Source organism: Mixophyes fleayi, chromosome 8 (genome assembly GCF_038048845.1).
Source record: "Mixophyes fleayi isolate aMixFle1 chromosome 8, aMixFle1.hap1, whole genome shotgun sequence".
Lineage (NCBI taxonomy): Eukaryota > Metazoa > Chordata > Amphibia > Anura > Limnodynastidae > Mixophyes > Mixophyes fleayi.
Window position 1 is genome coordinate 86,905,507 of NC_134409.1, and position 18,158 is coordinate 86,923,664.

Consider the following 18,158-nt stretch of genomic DNA (forward strand, 5'->3'; position numbering starts at 1 on the left):
CGTCCCGGTTACCGCAGCAACGGCCGGGACGTCATTGGAGGATCCTGGAGAGTCGCGGCGGTGCCCGCGGCCGCCGCGATCTCTAACACTGCCTAGGTGTAATCCTTGACTCACACCTATCCTTTGTTCCCCACATTGACTCTATATCTAAATCCTGCTACATACAGCTAAAGAACATTTCCAGAATTCACACTTATCTCACGCAAGACACTGCAAAAACCTTAATCCATGCACTTATCTCCCGCATTGACTATTGCAATTCCCTCCTTACTGGTCTTCCCAAAAACAGACTCATACCCCTACAATCTATTTTGCATGCTGCGGCAAAACTGATTTTCCTTGCGAATCGTTATTTCTCTGTTGAATCACTCTGTATGTCTCTACACTGGCTGCCTGTCTTCTACCGAACCCAATATAAAATACTTTTACTAACCTATAAGGCCATCAACAAAGCTGCACCAACATACATCTCCTCTCTTGTCTCAAAACATCTCCCAACTCGGCAACTCCGCTCTACACATCTGCGTCTCTCATCCACCCTCATTACATCCTTCCATTCCCGGTTACAGGACTTTTTTCGGGCTGCACCCACGCTATGGAATTCTCTTCCTCGCACAATAAGACTCTCCTGTGGTCTACAAACTTTCAAGCGTTCTCTGAAAACCTACCTATTCAGACAAGCTTATAATATTCCTCAACCACCCTCTTAACCTCACCGCCTTTAGCCTGTTACACAATTTCACACAAGACAACCACCCCCTGACAACATTGTTGTGTGACAGGATCATTTAGCTTATGAGTCACTTTTACCTTTTGTCCCAGCCAGACTGCAAATGTAGACTTACAATCTATGGGACAATGGGAGATTGACACATGAGGTTAAGCTTGCGAGCAGGGCCTTCTCACCTCTTTGTCTGTTTTACCAAGTTTGTTTATTAGTTTATTATGTTTGTCCCCAATTGTAAAGCGCTACGGAATATGTTGGCGCTATATAAATAAATGATGATGATGGTGGTGTAGGTGTCCTACTGTATCCTGGCTACACCTTTAGTGTTAGTCCTCCTGTACCCTCCCTCTCCTTCTTTGACGTTCTTTCCATCTGCCTCTTCTCCCCTCTCCACCTTTGTGTTGCGGTCATCTATCGTCCCCCTGGCCCATCCTCTCAAATGCTTAATAACTTTGCCGCCTGGATTTCCCATTTCCTCTCTCCTGATCTTCCCACTATTATTATTGGGGATTTTAACATCAATACCGACTCTCCTACGCTGCCTCTAATTTCCTCACCCACTTACTCCCATGGCCTCTCCCAATTGACAACTTCTGCCACCCACCATGATGGTCACTCCCTGGACCTAGTGTTCTTCTATCTCTGTGACATCTCTAACTTCTCCAATTCTGTCTTCCCCCTCTCTAACCACAATCTCCTTTCCTGTACCTTTTCTTTACCTGTTGCCCCACCTCTCCCACCCAAAGTCACTCGAACGCTGCGTCCCATCAACAGCATTGATACAATCATCTTTGCATCCTCTCTTGAATCCTTACTTGCTCCCATTTCTTTCCTATCATGTCCTAACACTGCTGTTTCTCTTTACGACACCACACTCTCTGTTGCTCTTGATACTGCAGCTTCTGCCACCCCCCTTCGTCCCCGCCAATCTAAACCCCAACCCTGGCACTCCCCTCTTACTTGTCTCCCCCAAAAGTGCTCCTGCTCCTCTGAACGCCAATGGAGGAAATCCTGCTCCATTGCTGACTTCACCCACTATAAATTCATAATTTCCTCCTACTATTCTGCCCTCTCTCTTGACAAACAAACCTATTTCACATCCCTCATCTCCTCCCTGTCCAATAAACCCTGATGCCTTTTTGCTACCATTAATTCTCTACTGTATCCCCCCCTCACCTCCTCCCCCCTCGTCCATCCCCGCTCTTGACTTTGTCACCTACTTCAAAGACAAAATTGACTTTATACACAATGATATCTGTTCTCGACAGACTTGTCTCCCCCCATCTGTCCTCTCTATCACTCACTCTGCCACCCTTGGCTCCTACCCACCTGTACCCGAGATCCTCTCTCTTCTCCTCTTCTTCTGCAACCTGTCCTCTCGATCCTGTCCCTTCCAAGTTCCTCCACTCTCTCACTTCCAATGCCTGTTGTCACCTTGCTCACCTCTTTAACCTCTCTCTCTCTCCACTGGTATCTTCCCCTTGGCCTTCAAGCATGTTCTCATCTCTCCTATTCTCAAGAAACCTTCCCTTGACCCATCCTCTCTCTCCAATTATTGCCCCAAATCCCTGCTTCACTTTGCTTCTAAAATTCTCGAATGACTTGACTTCAATTGTCTGACCCACTTTCTCTCTTCCCACTCTTTTTGACCCTCTCCAGTCTGGCTTCCGTCCCCTTCACTCAACTGAAACGGCTCTCACTAAAGTAACAAATGACCTGCTCTCAGCTAAGTCCAATGGTCACTTCTCCCTTCTCATACTCCTCAACCACCTTGCTGCTTTTGACACCGTCGATCATTCTCCTCACCACCCTTCACTCCATAGGTCTTCGTGAAACAGCGCTCTCCTGGTTTGCCTTCTACCTCTCTGTCCACTCTTTTAGTATGTCTGTTTCTGGCTCTCCCCCCACCCCCCTCTTCCCCTTTCTATTGGAGTCCACAAGACTCTGTCCTTGGCCCTCTGCTCGTCTCTCTCTACACCACCTCTCTTGGTAAACTCATTCAATAATTTGGCCTCCTATACAACCTCTATGCTGATGACACGCAAATCTATCTTTTCTCCCCCAGCCTTTCTCCCGCTGTCCTAACCCAGGTATCTCAACATCTCCAAATCCGAGCTCATCATCTTTCCTCCTGCCAATCTTGCTATCCCTCCCAATATCTCCCTCTTGGTTGACAACATCACTCTTTGTCCTGTCACCCAAGCCCACTGACTTGGAGTTACCCTTGATTCAGCCCTCAACTTTACCCCTCATATCCAGTCCCTCACAAAAATCCTGCCACTTCTGCCTCCGTAACACTATGAAAATCCGTCCCTTCCTCTCTCGATAAGCAATGAAAATCCTGGTCCATTCACTCATTATTTCTCGTCTCGACTATTGCAACCTCCTTCTCACTGGTCTTCCTCGCTCTCGCACTTCTGACCCTCAATCTATACAGAATGCTGCGGCTAGGCTCATCTTCTTTTCCCACAGCATCTCTTCCGCCTCTCCTCTGCGTAAATCCATAATTCAGTTCAAGCTCCTTACCCTCAATTACAAAGCCCTTACCAACACTCACACAGGAAGTTAGTGGGAACTTAGACCAGGGCAGGACAGTAGATGTGGTCTACTTAGATTTCGCAAAGGCCTTTGATACAGTGCCACACAAGAGGTTGGTTTACAAAATAAGGGAACTGGGTCTAGGAATCAAAATTTTTACTTGGACCGAAAACTGGTTAGAGAATAGGGAACGGAGAGTTGTGATAAATGGAACATTTTCTAATTGGTCAAAAGTCTTAAGTGGAGTACCTCAAGGTTCCGTGCTGGGACCACTCCTTTTTAATATATTTATTAATGACCTTGGTGATGGTTTAGAGAGTAAAGTTTCTATTTTTGCAGATGACACTAAACTCTGTAAGGTAATAAAATCAGAGCAAGATGTAGCTTCTCTACAGAGGGACTTAAATAAACTGGAGGATTGGGCGGCCAAATGGAATATGAGGTTTAACACAGATAAATGTAAGGTTATGCATTCAGGGATCAAAAACAAGAACGCAATCTATAAATTAAATGGAATTAATTTAGGAGAATCTATAATGGAAAAGGATTTGGGAGTGCTCGTAGACAGTAGACTTCGCAATAGTGCTCAATGTCAAGCAGCAGCTGCAAGGGCAAACAAAGTATTGGCATGCATAAAAAGGGGCATAGATGCAAGGGAAGACAGTGTAATTTTGCCACTGTATAAATCGTTGGTAAGACCTCATCTTGAATATGCAGTACAGTTCTGGGCACCACTCTATAAAAAAGATAATTTGGAACTAGAAAGGGTTCAGAGAAGGGCGACAAAATTGATAAAGGGTATGGAGTCATTAAGTTATGAGGAAAGGTTAGCCAGTTTAAGCATGTTTACTTTAAAAAAGAGGCGTCTAAGGGGAGATATGATTACTATGTACAAATACATTAGGGGTCAATACGGAGAGCTTTCATGGGAACTTTTTACCCCAAGGACCATACATAGGACACGTGGTCATCCCCTAAGGTTAGAGGAGAGGAAATTTCACAACCAGCTAAGGAAAGGGTTCTTTACAGTAAGGGCAGTCAAGATATGGAATTCATTGCCAGGGAAGGTGGTGATGGCAGATTCAATAGATATGTTTAAGAAAGGGTTAGACAAATTTTTAGCAGAAAGGTGTATCCAGGGATACGACCGTTAATTTAAAATAAAGGATAGTAGTGGATATAGGGTAAAAATAGGACTGCAATATTGAGTCTGGGGGGATTTTCAAAATTGAAACAGATTGGCGGTTGCTTACTCTGGATTAATTTCAAATATAAGTGCAGGATCGCAGGAGATCCAAAATAGGTTGAACTTGATGGACTGGTGTCTTTTTTCAACCTCATCAACTATGTATGTTACTATGTATGTTACTTCTCCCCCTTACATCTCTGACCTTGTCTCGAGGTACACCTACCCGGCTACTCCGCTTCACCTCTGACTTCCGCCTCAATTCATTCGTCATTACCTCCTCCCATGCTCACCTCCCCTAATCTTTGGAATTCCCTACCCCGTCTCACTCGACTCTTCCCCCACCTTCAGTCCTTCGAATGCTCACTCAAAACTCACCTTTTCAAGCTCGCCTATCCTACCACTTCCTAACCATTATATCCATCACCTCGTCTGCCTTCTAAATTTTTTCTCCCAGTTGGTCCTACTGTCTCTCACCACCCCTCCCTTTAGAACGTAAGCCCCGTCACATGTTTTTCTGCACTCTGTGTGAGTCCCCATAGCACCATAGCATTATTCACACTCATCTGTGCTGCTGACATTTATTACCTCATCTATTTGTTACTTGCTTCTGTATCCGGCGCTACGGAATCTGTGGCGCCTTATAAATAAATAATAATATTCTCACACATGGGTTAATTTGATCAGAAGCCAATTAACCTACCAGAATGTCTTTGGAGTGTGAGGAAATTGGAGTAGCAGGAGGAAACCTACACAAACACGGGTGAAATACAAACTCCACACAGATATAGGGACTTGATTGCAATTGAACCCATGATACCAGCAATGTGAGGCAGCAATGCTAACCACTGTGCAACAGTATGCAGACAGTGTGTGTGGATGAAGAGGGGCAGACAGTGTGTGTGGATGAAGGGGCACATTGTGATAATTTTTGTACATGTTTTTTTTGTTTCATCTTATGCCTCTTAATATTAGCTGTAAATTATTCTTTGACAGAAATATAATTGAAAAAAAAAAAATATAAAAATATTCTTTTCCCTTGTATTTGTGTATATTATTTTTGCAAACAACTTACTAAGTATTTCTGCCCTGACCTAAATACTGATTAGGTTATTTTGACTCAAATACTTAAAAAACGGGACTGCTCGGTAACTATTTTGGAGGGGTGCCTTGAAAAAGTTATGGAGACTAAGGGTGACTGCGAACTGAAAAAGTTTGGGAACCACTGCATTATGGTGTTATAAAGAGGGAACACAAGCAATCCGTTAGGGAAGTTGTAAATAGCCCTTGTTAAATTGTTGATGTCCATCTCAATGTAAAATAATATCTATTTGTATGGGAAGGAAATGATGGGGCAGATAATTAGATTAAGGGATGGTAATTTCCAGAGCCGTAACGAGGCCGGTGCGGGCGGTGCCGCCGCCCCGGGCGCAGTCCCTAGGGGGCGCAGTGGCCGCCCGCACCGACTTCTGTGTGAGGAGTGAAAAGAAAAAAAAAAAATTAAACAGACCTCAGATTCAGACTGCCGGCCGCCCGGCGCATCCAAGATGGCGGCCGGCACCCGGCTCCACCCCCTTCTGAACTCTGCCCTCTGCCTCAGCGTCTGATGTCATGACGTTGCTAGGCAGCAGAGGAGCAGAGAAGCAGAGAGGAGCCAGGCAGCGACGGCTGGACAGGAGGTAAGTTTCAAAGCAGGGGAAGGGGGATGTAAGCTGCAATTATGGAGGGGATGTAAGCTGCAATTATGGAGGGGAGGGGGGGATGTAAGCTGCAATTATGGATGGAGGCAAGAGGGGGGGAATGTAAGCTGCAATTATGGATGGTGGCAAGGAGAGGGGGGAATGTAAGCTGCAATTATGGATGGAGGCAAGGGGGGGGGGGATGTAAGCTGCAATTATGGATGGAGGCAAAAGGGGGGGAATGTAAGCTGCAATTATGGATGGTGGCAAGGGGAGGGGGGAATGTAAGCTGCGATTATGGATGGAGGCAAGGGGGGGGGAATGTAAGCTGCAATTATGGATGGAGGCAAGAGGGGGGGAATGTAAGCTGCAATTATGGATGGTGGCAAGGGGAGGGGGGAATGTAAGCTGCAATTATGGATGGAGGCAAGGGGGGGGGGATGTAAGCTGCAATTATGGATGGAGGCAAGAGGGGGGGAATGTAAGCTGCAATTATGGATGGTGGCAAGGAGAGGGGGGAATGTAAGCTGCAATTATGGATGGAGGCAAGGGGGGGGGAATGTAAGCTGAAATTATGGAGGGAGGCAGGGGGGGAATGTAAGCTGCAATTATGGAGGGGGGGAGGGGATGTATGCTGCTATTAGGGAGGGGGGAATGTGTGCTGCTATTAGGGAGGGGGGGAATGTGTGCTGCTATTAGGGAGGGGAGGAATGTGTGCTGCATCTTGCTATTATGGAGGGGGGGGATGCTGCTATGCTTTATGAGGGATGGGGGGGTATGCTGCCCTAATGTGTGAGGGAAGGGGGGTATGTATTAATATAATGTGTGATATGAGGGTAGGGAGGTTGGGTGTCTTAGTACATGGGTGGGAGGTAGGCTATTAATTTAATGGTGACGTTTAGGCGGGGCTAATTATTTAATGGGTACTAGTTTATTTGTGGGGTGCTGGTGGGTCAATTTAATTTATTGATGGGGCTTTTTAATTTAATGGTGGGGTCTATTAATTTCAGGTGAGGTATTTATCTGTATTGCAGTCACAAGAATGCTCTCTGTATAGTATGGTGGTCACAGGAATGCTCTCTGTATAGTATGGTGATCATAGGAATCCTCTCTGTATAGTATGGTGGTCACAGGAATGCTCTCTGTATTGTATGGTGATCATAGGAATCCTCTCTGTATAGTATGGCGGTCACAGGAATGCTCTCTGTATAGTATGGTGGTCACAGGAATGCTCTCTGTATAGTATGGTGGTCACAGAAATGCTCTCTGTATTGTATGGCGATCATAGGAATCCTCTCTGTATAGTATGGCGGTCACAGGAATGCTCTCTGTATAGTATGGTGGTCATAGGAATGCTCTCTGTATAGTATGGTGATCATAGGAATCCTCTCTGTATAGTATGGCGGTCACAGGAATGCTCTCTGTATAGTATGGCGGTCACAGGAATGCTCTCTGTAAGGTATGGCGGTCACAGGAATGCTCTCTGTAAGGTACGGCGGACACTAGGAGGCTCTTTATATTGTATGTGTGTGTGTACATGTGTGTGTATATATATATATATATATATATATATATATATATATATATATATTTTATGTAAGTGCACATCCACATTATTTATGTAATAAATGTATTGCTATACAGCATTACACTATGTGAGTTTCTTCCTCTCCATTATCCTGAATACTACTGAGTATATATGAAGTGCCAGTTCTGGAACCTTTCAACATTGTATGAAGCATCTGCTATTCCCATGGGGTAATAAGGCTCAACTTGATTGGTGAAGATACCGGTTATACCTACAGATAAGCTTTAAAGATCTTTTATCTGGTACTCATATTATATTGGCATGGCGCTGGTGTTCTAGAGTGGTTCCTCATTTCCTTCTTCCTGTTGATCCACTATTATTACCTGAGTGTCTATACCTATTTAGTGGTTAAGATTCTGACTTTTGGTACACCTTTCTGTATTTTTATATACAGTATTATACTATTTGGCGTCCCCTCCCATTTGTTTTGTGTTATATATATTATATTTAGTGTGATGGTGACAAGGGGGCACAATGATAGAGATGGCTCCATGGCACGGTGTGATAAAGGAGAAACTGTTATGGAGAGCACAGTGGGATGAAGGGGCAGTGTGATACAGATGGTACCATTACATTTATGTTTTAATTTGTTTCAGTGAGTTTTATTTCAATAACCAATTAATTTTTTTATACAGCTAGCATGTGATAGCTGCATTTAAAGTACTTTGATTCTATGGAGGCTTATTACATAAAGATCCTTACAAAGCCAGACCAAGAATAATGGAGAGGGAGGTGGTTTCAGTGCGGTCTAGAACTTGTAAAGTGCTAGCCACGCCCCCACAGTAGGTTGACCACACCCACCCGACAATTGACACTCCCACTTAGATGGGGGGCGCCGGTTCCCTGTCTCGCCCAGGGCACTAAAATGGCTAGTTACGGCACTGGTAATTTCATTTGAGCCAAACCTGCCTGGTTCAAATATAAATAGTAGCTTTTGTCAATTGTTTTAATCTACAGTAATTTGTAAGGAGGTTACAAAACAAACCAATTACACATCTGCCTGTTTTCAATCTGAAAAATCTCTAGTTCCATGTTTCCTTACCTTAGTGGGGAATCTCACAATTTATAAAACTGAAATTAATACCCTAATATAGATCTAATGCAATCCAGGTTTAATATTTGAATGCCATATTATCTCTGGCACTGCCAGGTTTAACATTATTGTATGTGCCCCATGGGTATTAATAGCACAGACAGCTGCTGCAGCTGGACGAAGTCTGGAAGTGAGAGGGCGGGTCGTGCAAAGGGGAGGGGGGTTGGGGTGCAAGGAATTCTTTTCAAGCACAAGCCAGAGTTGGAGACTGGCACAGCAGACAAAGAGGGGAAGTTGTGTCCAGACAGAGATAGCAGAGTGCGGGGTCTGACGTGCGCACAGAGACAATAGCAAAGAGGGAGGTCGCATTAGAGCTTAGTAAACGTTAATGTACTGAAGCAATCCTGGCATGAGTTCCTATTACACACATGGGTCTGCTCTGTGTGTAATACTTATTAACCCATGTGCTAAGGTGAAAACTATTTTCCAAACATTCAAATATATTTATATATACAATGAACTCAGGCTAGCACATTCCTGTATATTTAAGAAATTTACTGCATATTTTGCAAATAATTGTAGGAGCCTAGTTCTGAGAAATAATCATGCACTAACATGCAGATAAACACAAAGATACATAATGTATGTACTGAATGTGATTGAATTATGGCTAATGTCAACAGTAACTGGCTGATGTGTGATTAGGATAGCATGGTGGCTGAGTGGCTAGCACTACTGCCCCACAGCACTGGGCCGGGGTCATGAGTTTGATTCCCGACCATGGCCTTATCTGTGTGGAGTTTTTATGTTCTCCCCATGCTTGCGTGGGTTTCCTCAGGGTGCTCCGGTTTCCTCCCACATTCCAAAAACATACTGGTAGATTAATTGGCTGCTATCAAATTGACCCTAGTCTCTCTCAGTATATCTGTCTGTGTGTGTATGTTAGGGAATTTAGACTGTAAGCTCCAATGGGGCAGAGACTGATATGAGTGAACTCTCTGTACAGCGCTGCGGAGTTAGTAGCGATACATAAATAGCTGCTGATGATATTTGAAGACTAATGTGCCAAGTTATACAGGGATTTTGCAAGTCAATATATACACTATAACAGTGATAATTTAAAGGAATAATATTCTTGTACTTTTAGTAATCAGTACATATTTCCATCTTGTTAGTAATGTAGTACCAGACAGCACGAGGATACAGTTCTGTATAGATTTACCTACGGAATCTATCTGCAGCAACCTTTGCATATCCGCTACAGAATTAATAGATCCTGCTGTGATTTTCTTGTACATCTCCTCTGGAATAGGGTCCCCCTGCCAAAGAGACATACAAGGACAATTACTATATGGTAAAACAGCCCATGTCTCACCAACTGGCTTCAAGACAGACATATGACATTTCATAAACAAAATTACTGAATATCCTACACAAACCTAGCTAGAAGTAACATACACATTCACCATAGATCTTGTACTACTGGCTCCGTAGTGGACAGTCAGTCTTCCCCAAATTTGTATGTTTCAGTGGCTTGTCAATTTTGTCAATATTTTTCACTAACTACCTTGACTTGTTAATGAATTTAACCACTTAACTGGATATTATAATGTTACTCCTCACCATCATCACCATTTATTTATATAGCGCCACTGATTCTGCAGCGCTGTACAGAGAACTCATTCACATCGGTCCCTGCCCCATTGGAGCTTACAGTCTGAATTCCCTAATGCACACATACACACACACAACCAGAGAGAGACTAGGGTCAATTTTGATAGCAGCCAATTAACCTACCAGTATGTTTTTGGAGTGTGGGAGGAAACCGGAGCACCTGGAGGAAACCCACGCAAACTCCTCACAGATAAGGCCATGGTCGGGAATTGAACTCATGACCCCAGCGCTGTGAGGCAGAAGTTCTAACCACTTGGCTACCATTTGTTTTCAGGTATAATTAGATGTAGCATCACCATTGTCCTTTGTGACATTGCTTATTCCACCCTAACACTTGGCACATAGTATATGCTGTCTGTCTCTATGGACAAAGTCCATTTTAATTTTAATGCACATTAATATACCCCAGGATACGAGATAAATCTAGTATTGAAGCTGTTCTGTTAGTAATATAAAATCCATACTGTTTAACTGATTTACAGGTGTGGGGCCATGGAATGTGTGTTTTAATTTTTGCTCCAGTTAAAAGAATTTCATCTAGTTCTAGTCTTACATGGTTATACCTGGTTCTGGTCATTTATTTTTGTGTGTGACTGTAACTAATGATCTTTTTTGTGGTGGTGGTGGTGGTGGTGGTGGTGGTGGTGGTGGGTGTGTGTGTGTAAGGGGGGATATAGAAAACAGCATGAATGCTAGGACTTGTGGTTTGTTTTTCTGTCATGCCTTTATTCTTTATTGGCAAAAAAATCTTGTCACCACCATAGCTGTTTAAGTGTCACTTTGCTTTTTGGCAGGTGTAAGGATCTACACCATATCTAGTGCATGTAAAAAAAAATCTGGATATATAAAAATGCAGCTTTGTAGGCAGATTTAAGGACAACTTTAAAACACAAACCATGTCATTTATAAAACAGAAGTTTGAGTAAAGTTGCATTAGAAGTGTGACAGTTTTAACAGACGCAAAAACGTCATGCAGTTAATAGTAAGCCACTGGTTTGCAAACCAAACTTCATGCAAAGACAGTTCGTGTTTGATGTAGGAGTTGGACGCAAGTCTATTTGCGCTGCATAAAAATACATCTCTTGTCAATGTGGTCACCCTACCTATGTAAACAACTTATCCCAGTATTTTTAGTTGATTGTGTCAAATTTGCAGCCTCTTTAACTTGGAGAGATGAATATTTAACATTCACTTAGAAGTGAATAGGTGCAGTACAGTAGGGCATGCAGACACAAGCTACGCATGTCTTATATGCCTCACACATATGTTAAGATACATGTTCAGATGTATTTTTACTACTACTACATTTTTTTCAGTCAACCCTCTGTATTCTACTCTCACACACTATCACAACCCACAGGCTGAACAAGCCAGGAGAAAGAAAATTTTGGCAGGCAACCTTTCTAGGAAACAAATACTAGGATCGCAGGGAAAGGTGCCAGCTATTGTTCTTCAAAGAAAGTACCCTGGTGTAGAGTGGTGAGAGGGCTTAGGGGCACATTTATCAAAGTTCGGCAAAAATGAAAAATAGTTATCAATCCTTATCGCATGGATAAGGATTGAACTGTTTCTCAAATTTATTAAAAACGGATCACAGAAACAGCAGTTCCGATAAACTGCTGTTTCTGTGATAAAAAAAATAAAAAAATAAAAAAAATATCACACTTACCCCCCTCTTCGGAACGCGATGTCCACGGATTTCCTCCAGGTCCTCTTCATTTTTTCTTTACACTGGAATTGCGCGTGTGCAGTTTGAAAAACTGTCTGTTTGTCTCCCTCTCTGTCTGTCTGTGTCCGAATGTGTGTCTATATTAGGGAATTTAGACTGTAAGCTCCAATGGGGTAGGGACTAGTGTGAATGAGTTCTCTGTACAGCGCTGCGGAATTAGTGGCGCTATATAAATAAATGATGATGATGATGATGATGATGAATCCCCGCTCTGTCTCTGCAACTATAGGTGCAGAGAGAGAGTGGTGAACTGTCCAGCTTGCTCTTCGGAGCAGAGCTGACAGCACTGAAATCTGAAGCTGGCGTACATTATCAAGACAAGTTACCGAAAAAAACTTTTTTTTCGGAACTTGTTAGATTGCGGTTGGGAGCAGTCACCATACTGTAGATTGCTGACTGCTCCCAAAACCGAAAAGGAATGCAAAGCAGCAGATATCCATTATATCTGCTGCGATGTACCCTTCCTAAATATGCGGGACACACTCTGGGACCTGGATTTCATGGTAAGTGCACAATAGTGCACTATCACTATTTCTTAAACATGCCCCTTAGAGAGAAAGTGAGGCGCTCTGCGAAGCCTTGCAAGTAGGAAAGGACTGAAAGTTGGACGTAATGGAGAAATTGGAAAGATTCAAGTTGGAGTAACCCATTAGCTGACAGTAAAACTTTGCTTTGCAATAAACTATATGCCAATAAGATGGTTAAGAAATTGAAGAATATGATGAAATAAACTGCTATAGATAAAAAAATAATTCAGATAAGTAGAAAAACAAACACATTAGCAAGTAGAAAATTAGTAGGTATTTTGCAATAAACAAAAAAAACAAAGCAAAAGGCTTTGAAGAATCAGGAGGTCCAGACAGCCTGACATAATGCACCTGTATTGGAGGTTTTCCAAAGAACATTTATTATTGCTCAAATTCAGGAAAGTGGCTTTCCTGTGTGTAGCTGCACTGAAGTTTCAGCTGTGTGTGGAGTTCAGTGGTAAAACCAGAGCTGAAAAAATGTAATTTAAGTTTCCTCAGCCAATAAAACCATCCATTTTATAGTAAAATGGGATAAATAATATACTGTTTTGTATATTTTTAGGCTCCAGAGCAGCTGGAAAGCCAGATGTTCCTCAAAATAATTGTGTGTGTTGGAGACAAGTAAACTGGTATTCCCCATAATGTCCTTTTTACAATATATTTTCCCTTGTACAAAGTTTCCGACATAACCACTCTTACATTTTAGATCTCTCCTACGATTTTGCCTCTTCCTTACTCCCATCTATGATCCTCCTTCACCGCTGTCCTCTCCCTACCTCCTAGGCGTGTGTGCGTGCGGTAATGTAACCTGCCCTCCTTAGGCATCTAGGAGCACTCTCCCTGAGGCTGCACATTCAGCGCTTCCCAGGCAGCTGGCTGTACACACACGTCCGCATACACACAGACCCTGGCAGGTGCAGTGCGTCCAACTTCTGGATTGCACAGGTCAACTTTACAACTGGAATCCACTGCCCACCAACACACTGGACCCTAAACGTTTACTATAGAACATCCACGTCCAACCAACAAGTAAGAGTGTGAGTGTCTGTAAGACGTCTGAATGTAGATCCTCATTTTTTCCAGAATAGAGTACTGCATATAGATACTGCCCAGCCTTTAGAAGTGGCATTGTTTTTAGACATTATCAGACAAATGCCAATTTCTTAATAATATAATTTGTTAATAATTAATAATCTGGAATTTTAAATTACAATATTTGTGAATTTAAGTTATGCCATATGCTGTTTACCATTGCCAGGATTGTGTTGGGTGGTTAGTTAGGATTAAACGTGTTCAGCTAAATTCATGAGTATGTGGAATGTATATGGATAAACCCGGTGTGATTGCAGATAATTGTTATAGTCAGATGTTATGTGATATTTGGACTTTTACACAAACGATTTTGTAAATAACATTGTATTGTTTCCGAGTCCTTACCTCAGCACGAATTGCATGCAGGAACCAAATAGACATTAGCAAACCCCCAAAATTCATCCTGTAGTCCACGTAACAATTTGTGGAACATGTATATAGCAGCTGTCAGATCTGCGCAGATAGTAAATAGCAGGGAGGCAGGCACCCTTCAAGCAGGGGATACCCCTCCCCCAATAAAGGACTCCTTATTCCAATGTCTGTAAGGTGGGTATTGTGGTAGATAAAATGCCAAAGTATTATGGAACAGGGAGCAAATAAAATTAAGAGATAGGTGACATCAATATTCCAGCAGTGACACCGACTGTCATGCGAGATCCTGGAGTTTCAAGTGTAGGGTTCCCTTCAAGAACAGATTCTGATAGCTGACCCAAAGCCACTGACTCGAGTTAAAAGCGTGCAGTTTTCTTTAGCTGTTCGAGCTAAGAGGCGTGTGCTGATAGGGGTTGGGCCGATAGAATGAGGGTGTCTGGTATAGACAGGACTGTATGTAAAGGTGTGTAGGAGGGGTGTGAGTACAAATCGGTGGGAGTGATAAGTTCAGAAGGAGGAGAGAGACTGTAACACCCGGTGCAGACACAACGGACCAAATTTAAATTTGGTCCGTTGTGAGAGTCGGACGCAAAGTCCGTTTTAAGCGCATCCTCTCAACAGCAATATGTTGCAAAGTGATATGTGCCTACATTGTACATAGCCTACACACCACGGCAGACTTTTGGATACAATAGAAGACATGCATTTGCACAGCTCTAAATATAGATACATAATGCTATACAATGTAAATGGTATAATGAATCAGCCAATTTGAGAACCAATATGGTGTTTATCCATACGCATCTACGGGCTTGAGCTCACAAGGTTTTTCTTGTGTTTTGCTTTCTTAAGCATCTTGCTGGGCTGTTCTGCTAAAGATTCAAAGGTATGGTGACAGCAGATAAATAAGCTGTCACCCAGAAAAAACAAATATTCACAAGTATGTAGTACACCAAGGACTAACGTGTCCTCTTTCTACTTTGTGTATTTTATGTTGCTAAAAAAAAGGTGTTGTGCCCAGTACCATTACTATAAACCAGGTCTAAAAGACTGGCAACCTAGAATAAAGACAGAAGAAGGGGAGATTTAGGGGCACATTTATCAATATTCACATAAAGTGAAAAGTAGTTTTCAATCCTTATCGCAATGATAAGGATTGAACTACTTCTCACATTTATGTACAGCCCTGCACAGAAACAGCTGTTCCGAAAAACTGCTGTTTCAGTGCTAAAAAAATTATACTTACCCCCCTCTTCGGAAGCGCTGTCTTCGGGTCTTCTCTTCACTCTTTAATTGCGCATGTCCAGTTCCAAGAACTGGACATGCACACACAGATCCCCTCTCTGTCTCTGCAACTATCGTTGCAGAGAGGAGAGAGAGCGCTGAGTGACAGGGAGGGATCATGTGATCCCTCCACACATGCGCTGTCCAGCTCTGCTCTCCGGAGCAGAGCTGACAGCATTAGATTTCCTCAATTCGGATGATGTACGCCAGCGTACATTAACATGACAAGTTCCCGAAAAAAATGTTTTTTCGGGACTTGTTAGATTGACATTTTTTTCGGGACTTGTTAGATTGCGGCCAGGAGCAGTCACCATTCTGTTGAATGGTGACTGCTCCCAAAAACGAAGAGGAATGCAAAGCAGCAGATATCCATGATATCTGCTGCGATGCCCCCTTAATAAATTTGCGGAGGACACTGTGGGACCTTAATGACCCGTTAAAAGCACTATCGTGCTTTATTAAATATGCCCTCTGGATCCAAAATAGTCACAGTTGTGAAGTGTCAATAAATCCAAGCTAATTTTAATATTACATATGAAAGAGAGGAAAAAGCTTCCAGCTTATTGTATTTTGTACAGCATCTGCACATGGCAACTTCTCTGCAACTATCTACATGACATGTGTCTCTATATAGAGAATGATATCATCAAGTCACTATATATAGATACAGTTCCATTACTATTGATAGTGATCATTCTTTTTCAAGAACAAGAGTCTATGATGTTATGAGGGATGTCATTTTCACAGTCCCAGTATGAACCTCGCATTTAGTCAGTCGCTTATACTCTCATCTCTTTCCAGGGCTACTACCAAAAGGGTAGCGGATCAATAGACATCTATAAAATGATAGAAAAAAAACTACTACAGTGTAACAGCATCACACAATATTAATCTTTTTGCAGAGTGAAAATGGCTGTGTGCCCCCTTCTGCAGCAAGGAAAGCCACCCAAAATGTGCCATCTCCGATTATCTTGTTCAATATTCTCACTCCACAAAATGAAATCTTTTTTCGTCTGCGCTGCAAATATAGGTGCACTGGTGTGTCTGCTCCACACTTTGCAAGGAATGCCTTTACCGCCCAACTACTCCCATCAGCCTATGCAAACTTCTGATCCTTAACAAACAAGGTCATTTGCGCAGTTTGAGAGACACAACAGGTTCAAAGCTTATTTTGTGCTGCGCCTTGGGCATTTTGCACTTTGTAAATGGCTTCATGTATTTTTATATAAAATATTCAAGTACCTGTTTAGTAGGCTGTATAGGAGAGTGCAGTACCACAACTCTGGAATAGAAGGGGTCTTAAAATGTGTAATGGCTGCACTAGGAAGAGTAAATTAATCTTAAAGGCATTATAAATAATCCCTATAACTCAATTTGTATATTTTTCATATATAGATTAATTATATTATAAAAAATAATTTTGCACATAGCAACACATGGATGACATTTGTGCCAAGTATATAACAGGTAATAAACAACTATAAACTGCGGCTACCCAACACATTCTATATAACAATTTTAGAAAACCTAAGGAACTTTTACATGCATATTTTGATAAAAGATACTTAAGAAATGCCTGGGCACAATGTCATTTTTTAAAGCTGGAGTGTGCAGGCAGAGGGAAATTTGAGGAAAGGGTAGTGTCTACAAGGAATGACTGTCAGTAATTGTAGACACAGTGAAAGCCAAGAAAAGGTAAGTAAAAGACACTTGTAAGCAAGTTCTTTATTCAAATCAGTGATACACTTAACAGTTTATTATTGAGATGGGCGGGCTCTGTTTCCCGAGAACCGAGCCCACCCAAACTTAGGGGCTCCAAGTACCGAGCCGGCTCGGTACTTTCGCGCTATTTCGGATTCCAAGACAAGGCAAAACGTCAATGTGGAGTCGTTGGATGTCGGATATTGCGAGCTTTGGGATCTATAAATAGCACCATTTGAGAGAGGGACAGAGAAGGGCTAGGACAGAGTATAGAGCAGTTGGGAAGGCAAAGTGATAGAAGAGAAAGAGGAGGGTGGTAGCAGTGTTAGAGAAAGCTCCATTGCTGAATTTGTCATTGCTGAAATACAAATATAAATATACAAGTCCTTGCAGGCTTTTTTTCTTAATTTGCACTACTAAGTGTAGGGTCTAATATACACCCAAATCGAAGAGCTGCTTTGGTCATTGCTGAAATAGTAATCTACAAGTCCCTGCAGGTTTTTTTTTCTGAATTTGCACTAATAAGTGTAGGGTCTAATATACACCCTTATAGAAGAGCTGCTTTGGTCATTTGGTCATTGCTGAAATAGTAATCTACAAGTCCTTGCAGGCTTTTTTTCTGGATTTGCACTACTAAGTGTAGTGTCTAATATACACTCAAATCAAAGAGCTGCTTTGGTCATTTGGTCATTGCTGAAATACTAATATACCAGTCCTTGAAGGCTTTTTTTCTGAATTTGCACTATTAAGTGTAGGGTCTAATACACACCCAAATAGAAGAGCTGCTTTGGTCATTTGGTCATTGCTGAAATACAAATCTACAAGTCCTTGCAGTCTTTTTTTCTTCATTTACACCAAAAAGTGTAGGGTGTTATCCAAATGGATTCACAGCAGTACACAGAAGAGCAGGAGCAACAAGCAGCTGCTGCCACCAGTCCTGATGATAGTTATCCCTGTACGTCATCTGGTAAAGCCTATGTAAAAGTACATAGTCTTTTAAAGTCAGGGGAAAAAAACAAAACAAAAAA

The 18,158-nt window shown here is 42.3% G+C and overlaps 1 protein-coding gene across 2 annotated transcripts in view; it reads right to left on the reverse strand.

The window, feature by feature from the left end:
- LOC142099409 (platelet-derived growth factor subunit B-like) overlaps positions 1-14,593 on the reverse strand; it is a 31,904-nt gene extending 17,311 nt beyond the window's left edge. Inside the window, exons 1-2 of one of the 2 annotated variants that reach the window (XM_075182825.1) lie at positions 14,119-14,593; positions 9,974-10,070 (exon numbers count right to left, since the gene is read on the reverse strand). In XM_075182825.1, the coding sequence (XP_075038926.1) occupies positions 9,974-10,070; positions 14,119-14,175 (154 nt within the window). In that variant the 5' untranslated portion in view covers positions 14,176-14,593. Of the gene's footprint in view, positions 1-9,973; positions 10,071-13,380; positions 13,459-14,118 lie in introns of those variants that run through there. The other variant, XM_075182827.1, reaches the window with a different exon arrangement.
- Positions 14,594-18,158: the final 3,565 nt, after the last annotated feature.